Below are 14,986 nucleotides of genomic sequence, written 5' to 3' on the forward strand. Positions count from 1 at the left end.
AACTGATATGTCTGGATTTATCTGCAGTGACCAAGGTCTTTAGTTCTTCCCTCCTCAGTGCATTAAACAGGACTTCATGATACAGAGAATACTTTGAAATACATTTACTCCTGTAAATGGAGGTCTGCAGCCACGCTAGATTAGAATAGGTGCTGGGGCAGCTTCCATTAATAGGGTGCCTGCAAGATTTTCCTCTAGAGGACACAAGTAACCAGAGGTTTGGCTCTGGTGAAGTTGTTAATAGCAGGGTCTTAACACACTCCAGGAGACTGAGTTTAAAGGGAGACAGCCCTTACGGGGAGGCAAGCACACGTTCCTTCCCTTGACCTGTGGTTAGGTAATTTCTGAGTATGAGGAGCCGTGTTTGTGCTGCAGTGTGGTATTTAGCTTCTGGGTGCTAGATTTGACTCAGCAGCCTTTTCTCTTTGCAGGCTGCATGCTAACGAGGTGGTGCAGTGCTGCATGCATGGGACTGTGTTGTTTTGACTCATTACAGCCAGGGCAGTCAATTCCCAAATAATCTGAAAGAAAAATGAAACATACAGCAAAACTGCTTGCTTTTCTTGATAATATAAAGACAAGTTTCGTAACTTCTGCTGAATTGTCTGAGTCACTAGAGAGCAATTCAGACCTTCATTTATTAAAGTGCTCTTTGCTCGAAATACATTCTAAATTGCTCTCTACAAGGAAGCACAGTTTTATTTAGCTTTGTGGCTAAACAGATAAAAATATATTTCAACGGTAAGAATGCATATGGCATGATTGCAAACCTTTGAGACTTCTGCTTTTAGATATTCAAAAAAACATGAAAATACAATTTTTAAAAGGGTTGAGCAGTTTGTGTTTAAGCCTCTTCAAGGATGCCCTGGTATTGGAGCGGTTCCTCTGGTTGTTGGTTTCTCTGGTACATTTGAAGTGAAATCCATAACAATTGACAAGGGCTGGCATTTCTGTTCACGTTATCCATGGATCCACATCCAAAGGTGATGCTACCAAGTGGGCAGAGATCAGCAGCCTGGGAAGGGCATTGCATTGGAAAGGACCTAGTGCAGCCACCAGGCCTGAGTACCAGACAGAACCCGGCCTGCACGCCCATGGTGGCTGCTGGCTCCCAGCAAAGACACAGGCAGGAGCTCTGCTCTGCCAGAAGTCTGTGAACACGTCACTTCATCCCCTTGACTCAGTTGCTCATCTGCAGAAGAGCGATGTTGATTACCTCCTTTGTAAAGTACTTTGGGATCTGCTGGGGATAAGTGCTTTTAAGAGAGGTGTTCTTCCTTTTCTCTCCAAGGCACTGTTCCTGCCTTTGCACCACAGTGTTGCTGCCTCTGAGGGGAAGCAGGAAATGATGGTGATACTGCAGTTGGAAACATAATAGAGAGCCACAATTATATTTTTATCCTGTTCCACTCAACAAATTTACAAGGTTGCAATAAATTTACATGGTGCAATTATATTCCAGATAATGCTGTAACACAATGTCCCTTGTTTCAACAAATTTACCCTAATCCAGTAACGTATTTCTGTGTCTTTGCAGATTCTGAGCGTTCCCATCTCTCCTCGTTCACTATGAAGTTGAAGGGCAAGTTTCATTCACCAAAAATAAAGAGAACACCTTCAAAGAAAGGAAAGCAAGTTGACCTGACAGTGAAAACACCAGAGAAGTCAGTGAACAAAGTAAGCAGATGAAGGACCTGTTCTGTTACTCTTGCTGGTTTTTTGCTTGCTGGTGCTCACTTTATCAAAATCCAGTGTGTGACTTTGTCCTGTGCAGAATTCTGCAGATTTTTCAGGGATCCTCGGGGTTACTTTATGGTCAATTATAAACTGCACTATGTAGCATAAAGTAAGAGCAATCAAGGCATGTACTTCCCTTTGGAGAGCCTGATGAGACCTCCTTCCATAAGCATTTAAGTATCTCATTACGGAATGTAGCGTATGGCGTGACACATCCTCTCCACATGCACACCCTATGGCTATGCTTGCAGCTTCCAAATAACTGCCTGATTTTGGGGTGGGTCCTTTCAGAAACCCCAAAACCCAGGCGAGCAAATCCTTGAAGTTGTTCCAAAGATGTGCTCAATCTCTGACATCAGCAGGGAGAGTCAAACAGATGTGTTCAAGCAGCTGCTGATCCCAGCACACCGTTCCTCAGACCCAACACGCTCCAAGTCCTCTAAGAGCTGAGGTCACCACTCTTTCCCAGCACAAACCCATCCCAGTGTTATCTCCTCTGCTGTTGTGACCTGATGATGTATGCTGGAGACTATCTCTGTAACAATACTGTTGCAGTCAGTTTTCAAGTATAAGTCTAAGCCAAATGTTAAGAACAGTTGAGGTTATTTATGATAATCCAAAATCTTTCCCAGTTGTTGTTGAAAGTCTCATCCAATGTGCAGTGCCAGGAGTGCAAACTTTTCTAGATTATCTCTGCTGAGGGTTGTTGGAGTGTTACTGAAAGCAGTCAGCAAGATACAGTTATCTTACACTGTGTGTTGTGCTTAACGCCCAGAGAAGTCGCTGCAGGGCTTCCTGGCCCTGTTCTGCACCATCAGGTGGAAGATGATGAGGCTTTTATTTCCCAGACTGTAGGTTTTTTCCCCCAGTAGGCCATGGATGTGCTTTCTAGAGGGCTGAGGACCTTGCATTGCTGACTGCTGTTAAAAAATAAAACAAAGAATAATCTGAGAGTACTCCTTGAAGGCTTTTAATTCCGATGATGTTTCAAGATGTTGAGCTAATTTAGAGACCTTCCTTTAAATTGACCACAAATTAAATAAATTGGAAATGAAGACTCCTTTTCAAAATACAGCAAATATATCTTAGCATGTTAATAATAAGTGAAAGTTTTGCTTTTCTTTCTTTCCTCTTAAAAACAATGCAAGAAAATTTACCAATAAGGCATGCTGAACATGTGAAACCTTTTTTTATGTACAGATTGGGATTTTTTAATTGGAAATCAAAACACTTGCAATAGTTTTTATTACCATACATGATTATTTAAGCTGTATGCAGTTTTATACTGTGATATATTGTTGATTTCTGGCTCATTCCTTGTGTATTTTAGTAGCTACTGTCCAACTAATCAATTAGTTGGATGTAGTCAGCTCATTAGCTTTCTGTGGAGGGAGTGGGGAAGAGGATATGCCTGGACTGTTGCCAGGTTGTCTCACTGGAATATAGACATCAGTTGACAAACAGGAGATTTTCTGTCAGAAGACACACTTGATAAACCAAATATCATCCTTTCCTCCCTCTTAAGTACTTCGAGAGTATAAAAATAGCATCTTAAGTAGCTAATCACTGTAGAGCAGAAATAGCAATACCAAAAAATGAATGTGAAACCACTATGTGTAACCTGAAGGTTATGCTTAATCGATGCAGACCTCTTCTCCTCTTCCCTTTTATACCTAGAAATTCGGCAGCATACGGGGAGTTTTTTCTGAGCTTCCTTTTGTCCCCTGGACCCTGTCTTTGGTAGGGCATATTGTAGGAACACTAGTGTCCTTCGACAACATATGCAAAGTTATAATAGCTTTTTCATTGCCAAAATGCAGGAAAAAAGGGACTGTTCAGCTTTTGTGATCGAGTGTGTTCTGTACAGCTCGCTGTAACCCTTTCTGGGTCAGCTGTATCTCATACATGATGCATTTGTAACGATTATTTAAGGGAAGACTGCTACTTAGGCGTTAGGAACACTGAAATGTTTGGTGGAAAAACTTCGTATCATTAGTCTTGTGAGATACAGACATGGGAATATATTAATATCCATCCATTCATCCCACCAGGTTATTGCTCCTTTGTCTAGATTTATTGCTGTTTTTCTCAGGCCTCGGTGAGTAAAGCACTGAACATGAGAAACTTCAGCCTCAGAGCAACAACTGACATTGATGTATGTGAGCTCTGAGCAGCACCTGCAATCCTGTGTAGGATGTACAGGCTTTCCTGGTGTGTGGTTGTGTGCACACGTATACACACATACGCACGTGATACCTTTGGACCTCAGAAGGGGATTCATTAAAAGTGCTCATAGGGAATGTCACCCAAAGAGCTGGCAGGGAAGTTGCAAAAGAAGGGCTGTGTCCCAAATAGTGTCCGGTGGCTGGATTTGCATGGCTTGGTGTGCTCAACGGAAGGATATGTGTTTCCACTTGTCATTCTGAACTCCCAGAATCAAGCCCATCCCTCCTATGCGCCAGGAGAGTGTTTAAGCTATTAAGTCACAAGCCTTTCTACAGGAAACAGTTGTTGAATGAAATACATAAACAGCCATCAGAGCAGGAACTGCAGTCTATGTTTTTTCACTTCTATTTGAGAGCTTTGACCACTGGGCCATGGTCATACTTTCTTGGGGGATATAGGGGTGCCTTCATCCTTGAAATATGTGATCATTTCATATGATGTGCAAAACCTTCATGGGAGGGACCTGGTGTAAACTCTGCAGAGGAGAAATGCCTGAAAAATGGGTAATGTCATTTTTTGTATCGTGAGTTGCCAGGATACTCCTCAGCAAGGGAGTTTGGGTGCTGTGGGCTGCAATGAGAACTTGAGGTGCCTGGCAAGTGGTATGGTCAAAAAGTGGAAGCAGCAGCAGAGTTTGGGCACTTCCCAGGTGAGATGGAAAATGACAGGGTGGTTTGCAGATCCTGGATTGGATGTTAGACTTGGAGCAATATGGGACTTGGGACTCTAATCCTTTTTATGCAACTGGCCCCAAATTACTAACCAGTGTTGCCTATAAATTGTTCTTCTTAAAACCTTTTGGGCTGCTGGCCTGATTTCACAGAAAAGCAGCAGCTTAACAGCTGACAAGAGTATGGGGAGCACACAATGCCCATAGGTCATTAATTCTTGAAGTTGAATTTACTGAGGAGATAATGGATGAAACCTGACTCTGCTAAGCTCTCTGCTCCTTTTCTAGCAGTGTTCAGTAGTTAATTTAAATCTCACTTAGGAACTACTTGTGGCATTAAAAGTCCTCCAGGCATACTCTGGTAAACTTCTTAAAAATATCCCTGTCCAGAATGCCATTAAGGCATCATGTATCACTTCTGAGTTTCCTCTTCTAGTGTTGGTGGTGGCAAGGAAGTTGGTGACCGCAACTCAGCTTTATTCCAATGAATTGTTCCCTTCTGCAACATTCATTCACCGATGCCAAAACTTAGCTTTCACAGTTTGTCCCTCTGGAAAGCATGCGAGTTCCCTTGTTCCAGCAGCATCACAAAAGGACTTGGGGTTGGAGGCTGGTCAGAATGGAGGTTTTTATTTGTGAATGGAGAGACGAGACTGTAGCTCACTTTCAAACAAGTAGGCATATTGGAGTCAGGAGAATTCATCAGAATTACAAGGGTGAACAGCACGTATGTTGTTGCAACTATCAGGATGGGTACAAAAATTCTGGAGTATGTAAGTTTTTCAGATTCAGGGCAGGGGGTGTCCTCTCTTCTTTTTCCCTTTGGCTCATCCACTGCATTTACTGATTGAAAACACCTTTTGGTAGTGAGATGTGCTTAAGGACTTTGATTGCATCAGAGGAGCAACTCAATTAAAACCAGTAGTTGTTGCTTCGTTTCTTGCATTATCATTGCTATCTGTACTTAGGGGCAGGGACAGGCAGCAGATCTGCCTGCAGAAGGTGTGCCCAGCTGGAGGAGGTGAGAAGGCTGTATAACATCAGGGAGGCTGAGGTTTTAACATCTCTCTCCTTTGTTTCCTCCTCTTCAGAATGTATCATGGCTAGAGGAAAAGGAGAAGGAGGTCGTCAGTGCATTGCGCTACTTTAAGACTATTGTGGACAAAATGGCGATTGATAACAAGGTGTTAGAGATGCTGCCAGGCTCAGCGAGTAAAGTGCTAGAAGCCATCCTGCCCTTGGTGCAAACTGATCCACGCATCCAGCAAAGGTAAGTGTCCTCCTTGTGTTTTGTGACTATGACTGAGCAGCAGGCTCCCAGCTTCTCTCCTTCTTGTGTGTAAAGAGTCACATTGCGCAGGAGACAGGCAATGCTGCAGTGGCTAATGAAGTGATGGCTATTTTTACTAATTATGTGGTAGTTTTCAAACATAACTTAAAAGCAAGTTCCCTGCTGTGGAGAAGCCCATGCTGTGGGAAGATACAGCAAATCGGAATGGTTTCAGAAAGGAAGAAGGGATGATTCTTAGCATAAATTTGGAAATGCATCATTTACTAGCGGGAGGTGCTATGCTATTTCTGCAGTCCATGATGGTATCCTAAAAGCTAGCAAATCCGATAGCTTTTACCTGAAAAAGAGTTTATCTTCAGAGTAATCTCTTTTTGTGTTCAGTTTATCCACTCTGATATTAGAGAAGCCTGAGCCTTCACTCTTAACTGCTTTTTTGGATTTTACTGGATCAGATACAGAAGTAAATAGATGTACTTCAGTAGATTAACCAATCCAAGTTTATTCCTGTGTGCTCTCAACAGATTATTTGTTTTATCTTTTAACAGATTATGGGTATTATCTTTTACCCAGTTAGACAGCGGGTTTGGAGCCAGGAAAGAAATAGAAATTTGCTAAAGCAAAGCTCAACATGGATTATAGGAATTTGTGGAGCTGTCAAGCTATAGAGATATAGCTGCTGCTCATCCCAAAGATGCTGGAGCTGATTTACACAGAGCAAGCAAACATTGTTGGATAATATAGAAAGAGCAAGATTAGCACAGGCGGAGAAAAGCACAAAACTAGGCAGAAAAATGCAGGTGTTTGGTTCCTGAAATCCTGCCAGTTTCTGTACTGTTCCTATTCGTTTTCTGATTAAGTATCTCAATTTTCTTTTGTTTCAAGATGCTGATTTCAGTTCTGGTGCAAGAAAGGCTTATAGTATGGTCGAGACAGCAGTAGGGTGCCAAATATTTTGCAAACAGAGATGCTTAGCTGTTTTTGGCCCTAATGCGTAGGCCAGGGTTGTATCTGACAGTACAAAATAAAGGAAGCGATAGGTGAGTATCAGAGCTGTGGCTGGGACAGAAGAGATCCAATTTAAGTTGGATTTGTAGAACTACAAAGAGCAATAGCTGTTAGAATGGGAACATTTATCAGGCTTCTGGGTGCAGGCACAAAAGTTTCTTGCTATCAGGTTTCCCACAGCCATTAAATTCCTGACAAGCACCTGCTTTCACTTAATAAAAGAAACAAGGAGCTTTCCCCTTACACCAGGAGAACATGTAAAATGCCAACAAATATTTTTAGGATAGAACATATTATCTTTATAGTCGCTCACTTTGATTTCTGTATCCAGGGGGTATTTCCTGGGTGATCTTTCCTTTCAAGAATATATTTGGAAATAAATATCAACTAAGTGGCCGTCAGCAGCAGCAGTATTTGAGACAGTTCTATTCTTCAAATTTCATATACTCTGTCTCTTAGTAATGAACTAATGCAACCTTGACAGTTGGATATCTGTATTTACCCATATAAGCAGAATTTTCATAGTCAGTAGGCAGTGGAGTCCTCTACATAATGATAAGTCTCTCTTTCTAAAACCAGTATCTATTAAAGCACAGATCCCATATATATGTTGTGCCTTGTTTAGCCTCACAGAAGAAAAAGGGATCTGGCATTCTCAAAAAGCTGTGTCCTTTAGTGCCTACCGATGTACTTTATTTTTTTGGTATAGTGGCAGGACACAAAGGGGTGATTTTGATAGCAAATCCCCCTCAAGAAAAGTGAGCCAGACTTGTGTCAGTGTGGAAGAAAGGCCTACAATTATTGCTGGACTTCTTTTGGCTTTAGGGGAAGCATTTGCATCAAGGAAAAAAGTAATTAAATCTAGCACAAAATGGGCTTTCAATTACTGCCTCCTTAGGAGGAAGCAGACTGAAGATTAATGGCGAAGAAATCAAAGCCTTAGAAAGAGATGGGGGAGGGCCCTATTTAGGAAATATCTCCTACCAAGCTAATTTCATTTGAAATTAGAACAAATGGCAAGCAGCATGCTATAAAAAAGAACAAACAGCCAAACAAAAAAGTACTTGCTCTTGTTTGTGTCTCCCTGGTTGTAACTTGACAATAGCTCTTTCCCCAGTCCTGCAAACCTCATTCACCTAAATAATCTCCTGGAAGCTTGTGGGCTTGATTCTCTTCTCACAGATAATGAAATTACTGGAATTAACCCAGTGTAAAATGGATCCTGAAGAAAAATGGGAAGATTTGGAACATTTGTATCAGTAATGATTGCAAGATTATACCTTCTCTTATCTATTTATGGTTTCGATGCAGTTTGGAATTGATTTAGCTTTACAAAGAATAGTTGAAGCGTTGCCATCAGCAGTACTGTTACACACCTTGTTTAGTAATGAAGTAAGTGTTTTCAGAATGGCCAGGAAAAAGCCTGTGAGCACTGTTGTTACAGTTAACTTTTATTTAGAGTTGTCATCCTTCCAAAATTCTTTCTTTTTTTTCCCTTCAGAACAATAGCTTCAATTCTGTTTCTCATTAAAAACAAAACAAAGCAACACCCTTCCTGTTCCAAACCTGAAATTCATTCAGTTCAATTTCTGTAAAGAAGCAGGTTTTAATTACATGTTTTCAGGCGTTATAAACAGTTGAGGCAATGATTTGTAAAGGAACGAATACAGTCAGCTCTCAATTATCCAAGACACTTTTGAGGAGAGTTAATAAGGAAGAAGGAAAGCAAAGATAATAGTGAAATAATATAATTTAGACTTACATATAGCACTTAAATATTTACCTTTGAAGTTAAGGCACAGGATGGAGCTGTAAATTAAAACGGAAAGGATGTTCTTTTTAGCATTGCTGTGTTAATCTGCAGCCCAGATAATTCCTTCTGTTAACTGAGAATGAACTGCTGATTGTTTGTACCTTCCTACTGTCACCTTCTTTGGTGCTGGAGACCAAGAGGGCAACTGCAGTAGAGGAGAAACCCAGGCTTTGTCACCTGCTAAACACAAATCCTGGACGTCAGAGAGAAAATGAGAACAATCACATCTTGAACAGCGTGAAATGCACTTTAAGTCAAGCACTCTTGTAACATTTGGTAATATCTCCATAACTTCATTTTGTTCTTTCTCCACTGTCCAGCTCTGCCATCTCGTCCTGCTATAGCCGTGTGTACCAGAGTCTGGCCAATCTAATCCGCTGGTCTGATCAAGTGATGCTGGAAGGCGTGAATTCAGAAGACAAGGAGATGGTGACAACAGTGAAGGGTGTCATAAAAGCAGTTCTGGATGGAGTCAAGGTACATGAGACAAATATTGTGAATTATATAAAGTATATAATACTGTATTTTAGAAGAGATCTGGTTGAAAGAGGTTAAAATCTTTATTCAGCATCATATTAAATTTCAGCAAGTCATTCCCACTCTCCCATGCAGATTACAGAGTTTGCATATTTTCTGTCTAGGCAAAATATAATGGAAATGCTTCCTATCAATGCCCAAGGAGCCTCAGACTCCAGCTCCATGTTTTAACATAAATTTCAAGGGATTCGTCAGTGATCCATCACTGCTTTCAGCAGTGGGATTAGGGTGTGGGACACCTTAGGTGATGAGCTCAGCTCGGTTTTCTGGAGATTAATTTTACATAACTAATGGGAATGTTTAACAGAAACCTTTGTATCCTTTGTGAGGCCTACTTACAGCACTCCCTGCCTGCCCCACCCAGGGAAAGCTGTTTGCTTTCCTTCTTCCTCCTGGTAAGCTTTTTGGTACCCATTATTTCCCTTTCCCAGGTTTGTATCTGGGCTGATAGCTGCAGAGGGTGTTCATTCAGCTGTCCTAGCACTGTAGTTAAAAGTTAGCTTGACCTGGGCTTAGGGCACCAATGGGGAGACTGTTTTATCTCCTGGGAATCTTACTTTGAAAACTGTAGAGAAAGTTGAGCCTTTTCCAACAGCAGGTCTGAATCTAAAGGGGAATGTTTAGATCAAGTACAGGAGGACAGTTGGGGTAGAGTTTTAAGACCTGTAGTAGGTGTTTCACCTGGGTTAGTGTATCAGGAGCAGGCATCTTTCACTGTGCTGAACCTCAGCTTAGTTTTTATAAACTGGAGCTGAATGCAGAAATGAAGTGGATCTCCCAAGCTTTGGCTGTCATGTTTTCAGGAGTCTTGGTGTGGTGTTTGTGTGCTCTGAGTATGTCTATAGTGTTCCTCAAACACAGATAGTAAAATCTATTCATTGTCAAGCGTTTAAAATAAATATCTTTGAAACAAAACATTCCCATCACTGAAAGAAGACAGATTTTCCAGGATTATTTCACACAATATGCCCTTTAACTTTAAGCTCCAGATTTGAAAAGAAAAGCCGATCTTAAATTTGCACAGCAGGATAGAGAAAAAGAGTTTAGCCTGAAGTCTGAGCTGCTGTTAGTGCCGGAATTGAGTGGCAATTTCAGTACATGAAAATCTGTGTTGTGGTATCTGAACTGTAATACCCAGCAAATAGCGGGAGGGTTCACTCTGTTATCACGTAATGAAGCTGCGCAATCCCATGGAGAGCCATGTTTCCAACAGATCCAGGATAGAGTTGTGTAGTCTCATCACATGAGACTTGGTCACCCACTGTCCATTCACTTCAAGCAATTTTTAAACCCCCGGTACCTGTTGCCTTCCAGCCAAAGTCGTGTGCTTGTGTGGATGGGTGGGAGGTCTTGGATGGCTGCTCTGGCCATGCTGCGAGCGGCTGGAAGTGATACAGACATGTCCATACAGTGCAAAGCCTGAGCTATTAAACCCTGCTGCGTGGCATGGCTATATCAAGTCTCTACTTTGTTGTCAGACTAAAAGCTATTTTGGCCTTCCAGTTGGAGCTGGCTTATGTCTGGTCAGCGAGCAGATGTGCGACTGTCTGGGTAGATGCGAATGTGTCTGCCCATCAACAGGTCAGCATTTGGAAGCGGCGTGCACTCTTCTCCTGCATAGCGAGGAACAAGGTTTATTTTAGAAGGGCCAAGCCAGCTTTCAGGTCTGGAAGCAGAACTGAGAAGTTGGACACTTCTCTGCTGTGGAGAGCCCTTTTTGTTTTTCTGGCAGATCACATCAGATCCACTTCCACATTTCAGTGCTTACTTCCCCCTGTGTTTTCAGAGTTAAGCATAAAGGAGTCGCTTGTGTGCTTCTGTTACTTGTGTTTTGATCTCAGGTTTTGATGCCTTGCTAGGCATATATAAAAAGGAAAAAAAGTATCCTTGTTTTGATTGCATAACTTCTTAAAAATCCATCTCATTTTGGAATTTCCAGCTTGCTGAAGTAGCAAAAGTTTGTAGAGAGGCTTTAATTATCTGTAATTACTGCTGCAGGAATCTCTTTACTTGCTGATAAGGAATAGCATAATGTGCATCTGGCTCGGTTGCGTGCTGATTACCTCTGTGTGTACACTAAAGATCTTGGCTTGATTTTCAAATGCTAGTTCTCATTTTGGGGTTAGTAGAGAAGATTAAAAATCAGGGTCCATGGAATCCAGTGATATTGGTCAAAGTTTAGAGGAAAAAGCGATCCTGTTTCCTGTGATGGAAGAGCCTTAATTATATTACTTTTCTATATGCAGTGTAATGTACATTATCACAGTGGACCTGATAGATTGTCAAAAGCCCTGTTGCTCCTTGTTGCAGAGTATTTCCCCACTGGGGGATACGGCCCTCCTTGGAGGTGGGAGCTGGCCAGCGTGGCCAGCTGTGGTCAGCTTGGTGCTGTGCTTTTCCTCATCAGGGCACTTCTCAGAACATGCTGTTCCTCACAAGGGCTCTTGTCTGTCTGTCCCAGACAGGAACATCTTCATAGCATTAGCCCACATGGACATCTGTATGCGCTATGTTTGTGCTCTCTCTTCCATCCCCACTTGTGGGAATTTCCATTTCCAGCTGAGTGTTTTGTTGTGTTTTTGGTTGACACAGTGTACATTATTTTTAAGCACAAGGTCACACCAAGAATGTAAGTAGAACATTGAAACCAAAATCAGCTGTGGTGGACACTTGGACTGTGCTCACTGTCCATTGCACATCCAGTGCACTACTTTATTCCTCTTGTGTGTATGTAGACCCGTGGAAGCTCAGCTTTAAATAGAGCCTTATATAAAAATACAAGAACTAGAATGTTTCCTTTCCTCAGAAGGATGTTGGTGACAATGTTCCAGTTGCAGTTATTGCATTGAGAGAGCAATGACAGTTGTTTCCAAGCTCAACAGACATGGACATGAAGATGATACTGAAATAATGACACTGTATTCAGGGTGCTTTAAAATATAAATTAAAAATTGATCCCATATAATTTCCTTTGCATCATCTGCTGGGAAGCCAATACTGTCAGGAAACAGTGCCAGTTTTCCAGCCTGCCTGTATGAGGGCATGAGTTTGTATCTGTGAGCAGTAGATCTGTTTGTTGGCGTCAGCCACCCATAAAATGTTCTCTCCATCTTTCTGGTGTGACTGATTGTTGTTTTGACTGCTGGCAGACTTGTAGTTCAGGATTATCATGCCCTTATCTCTTTATCCAGAGCCTTATCTGCCTATAACAGATACACCAGAGTAGTTCCTTGAATGATCAAGACTTCCATTGCTAACATGTTAGAAGATGGCTTCAGGGGAAGCAAGCCTTTTAATAAAGGTGTTCACAATTTAATTTCTTGTTGGGCATCTTACACAAAATTTGCTTTTTGAGACAAATATATACTTGTTTATAAAATATAAAGCAATTATTTATAATTTTTTACTGGCTAGGTGAAGCATTCCACTGCGTAAGACTCTTCTGTACTTACATTTATGTATGTAAAGTCAATGTGCCATTATCTAGGATGCTGTGGGGACTGGAACACATTTGTGACAACAGAGGAAAGAGGAAGCACAGCAAAAAGACACACACGTGGCTTTGTGCAGAATTCCCTTAGGGCCAGGGTTTATAAACTTAACTCAAATATGGCCAAAGGTGCAGGCTGATCCTTAGAAGCAGTGCTGCATCATTTGTGTGTCTCTGTTCCACACTTACACCCAGCTCAGCCCTCTGTGTCCATGCCATCATTAATCCATACCCTGGGTAAGCAGGAGCTTACTGTGCCAACATCCCCTTCTGACCTAGGATATTTGAGTGCAGCATTCAGCAAATAATGATTATTCTCTTTTTCTTCTCTCCTCTCCATCCATCAGGAGCTGGTCAGACTCACGATTGAAAAGCAGGAGCATCCCTCTCCCACAAGCCCAGTTAAACCCAGTTTACCAGCATGTAAATCTGACAGGTGGGTCACTGACAAGGGTTTCTCCTGTGTGCAGGACTGATATAGAAGGGATAATTTATGGCTACTGGTAGTTGAATTAAAGCATTTAGTTATTCTTCACAGAGAGTAGCATAGTGTTCTTTATGTTGCCTCATCCATTACAGTGAGACCACTTAAAGAGAATATGCTATGATAGGGAAGATCCCTATAGGTATGCTGTAGGTGTCTCTCATATTGTGTGACTTAAAATATGTATTAACCTGTCAGCAACTGTGTTTTATGGTCTATAATCTGTATTTTGCTTGTTGCAGCCCATCAGAACTTCCCCTTACAGACCGAGAAATGGAGATCCTCAACAAAACAACAAATATGACTCAATCCAATGAGCTACTGACTGACTCCATGGATGAAGAAGTTGCACCTCCCAAACCCCCTCTGCCTAGCATTCGTGTGGCAGAAAACAGGTAATACTGGCCAACCAGCTGACTGAAGAATACCAGTGGCTCTTACCAGCTTCTTGGTTTTTGGACAATCTTGCAAAATGTGCACAAGAAAGGTCACAAGGAGGGTTAGTGATGCCTCTGAATTTCCAGTCCTGCAGAGTAATTCTTCCCTGCTTCTGCCTTCTGTTTATGTGTTCTCTCTGCCTTGTTTTGAGCATTATCTGTGTTTTCCTTTCCTTCTTTTTATGTGAGGTTAGTGCCATGCTCTGACATCCATTCATGAGAGGCATCACATAAAGACATAAGAACCTTATTTAAAACTATATGAACACCACACTGCACAACAGTGTCTTGTGCTGCTGTATCCAGTGGGAAATGTTCTGTTAACCTCAGCTGGCAGTTACCAGCCTGTCCTGCACATCCAGGTTGTTCTGCATTTGCTTAACAGCTTAAGAGTGAAAGGAGCCACTAGCATGTGAAAAAAATCGTTCGCTTCGTTCTTACCCTGATCTGCAAGTAACCACATGAAAGTTTCTATGTTCTATTTTGAGAAGGAAGAGAAAAACCCCAGTTTACAGGTTTTTGGTCTATGTGTGTGATGTTTTTCTTCTCTACTACTGGCGCTCACGGATGGTGTGAAAAATACATGTCATGTGCTAATACGAAAATGTGACATCAAGGGCTGTGGTTGGCAGAAAGAATCACATTTCTATGTATTTTACAAATTCTCATGGGTGTTATAACTATTTGCTGGTACGTTCCAGGAACAGAACATGTCTGCTCTGGGGAATCTTGCAGGCTTGATGCTTACCAGAATTATGCACCATTAGAAGCAAAAACTAAAAGTACAGTGGTTAAAATGTCACCAGTTACTGGTAATATGTGTGATTCATACCAGAGCATGCACCCCTCACATGCTGAGAACACCACTCACCATCTTGTTCCCTGAAGTTCACCAGGAGAGTAAAAGGGCAGAAGAAGAATTGTCCTGTCCTTGAGATTTCTGAAACTTTGAACACTTTTCAAACCTGGAAGTTTGGAGGAGGAGGTCAAACTAAACACTTAATTTGGATTTCCATCACTTTTATTAAGAAATAATTACCTTGCTAATTAGCTTCATTAAAAATAATTCTTAAAACAGCAATTGTTTTTGTTTGAGAAATACCATCTCTTTTCCAACCTTAAAAGTAAATCACTGAGCAGGACCTTACTTGTGAGAGCATTCTTAAGTTGACATTTGTTAGCGCATACACTTTGCTGAATAGCTCCTGGCCAGCTTTGGACAAGAACCTGTGAGCTTTGAGCCTGGCAAGTCAAAGACTTTCTGTAAAACAAGCTCATGAAGCCTCTGAAAGTCTC

General features: G+C 41.6%; 1 protein-coding gene across 5 annotated transcripts in view; it reads left to right on the forward strand.

The window, feature by feature from the left end:
- RAPGEF1 (Rap guanine nucleotide exchange factor 1) overlaps window positions 1-14,986 on the forward strand; it is an 85,703-nt gene that overhangs the window by 31,302 nt on the left and 39,415 nt on the right. For all 5 annotated transcript variants that reach the window (XM_032920312.1, XM_030506961.1, XM_030506962.1 and 2 more), the window contains exons 2-6: window positions 1,538-1,677; window positions 5,725-5,903; window positions 9,063-9,219; window positions 13,117-13,205; window positions 13,496-13,648. In XM_032920312.1, coding sequence (XP_032776203.1) covers window positions 1,538-1,677; window positions 5,725-5,903; window positions 9,063-9,219; window positions 13,117-13,205; window positions 13,496-13,648 — 718 coding nt within the window. The remainder of the gene's footprint in view (window positions 1-1,537; window positions 1,678-5,724; window positions 5,904-9,062; window positions 9,220-13,116; window positions 13,206-13,495; window positions 13,649-14,986) is intronic.

Source organism: Strigops habroptila, chromosome 15 (assembly GCF_004027225.2).
Source record: "Strigops habroptila isolate Jane chromosome 15, bStrHab1.2.pri, whole genome shotgun sequence".
NCBI classification, from domain to species: domain Eukaryota; kingdom Metazoa; phylum Chordata; class Aves; order Psittaciformes; family Psittacidae; genus Strigops; species Strigops habroptila.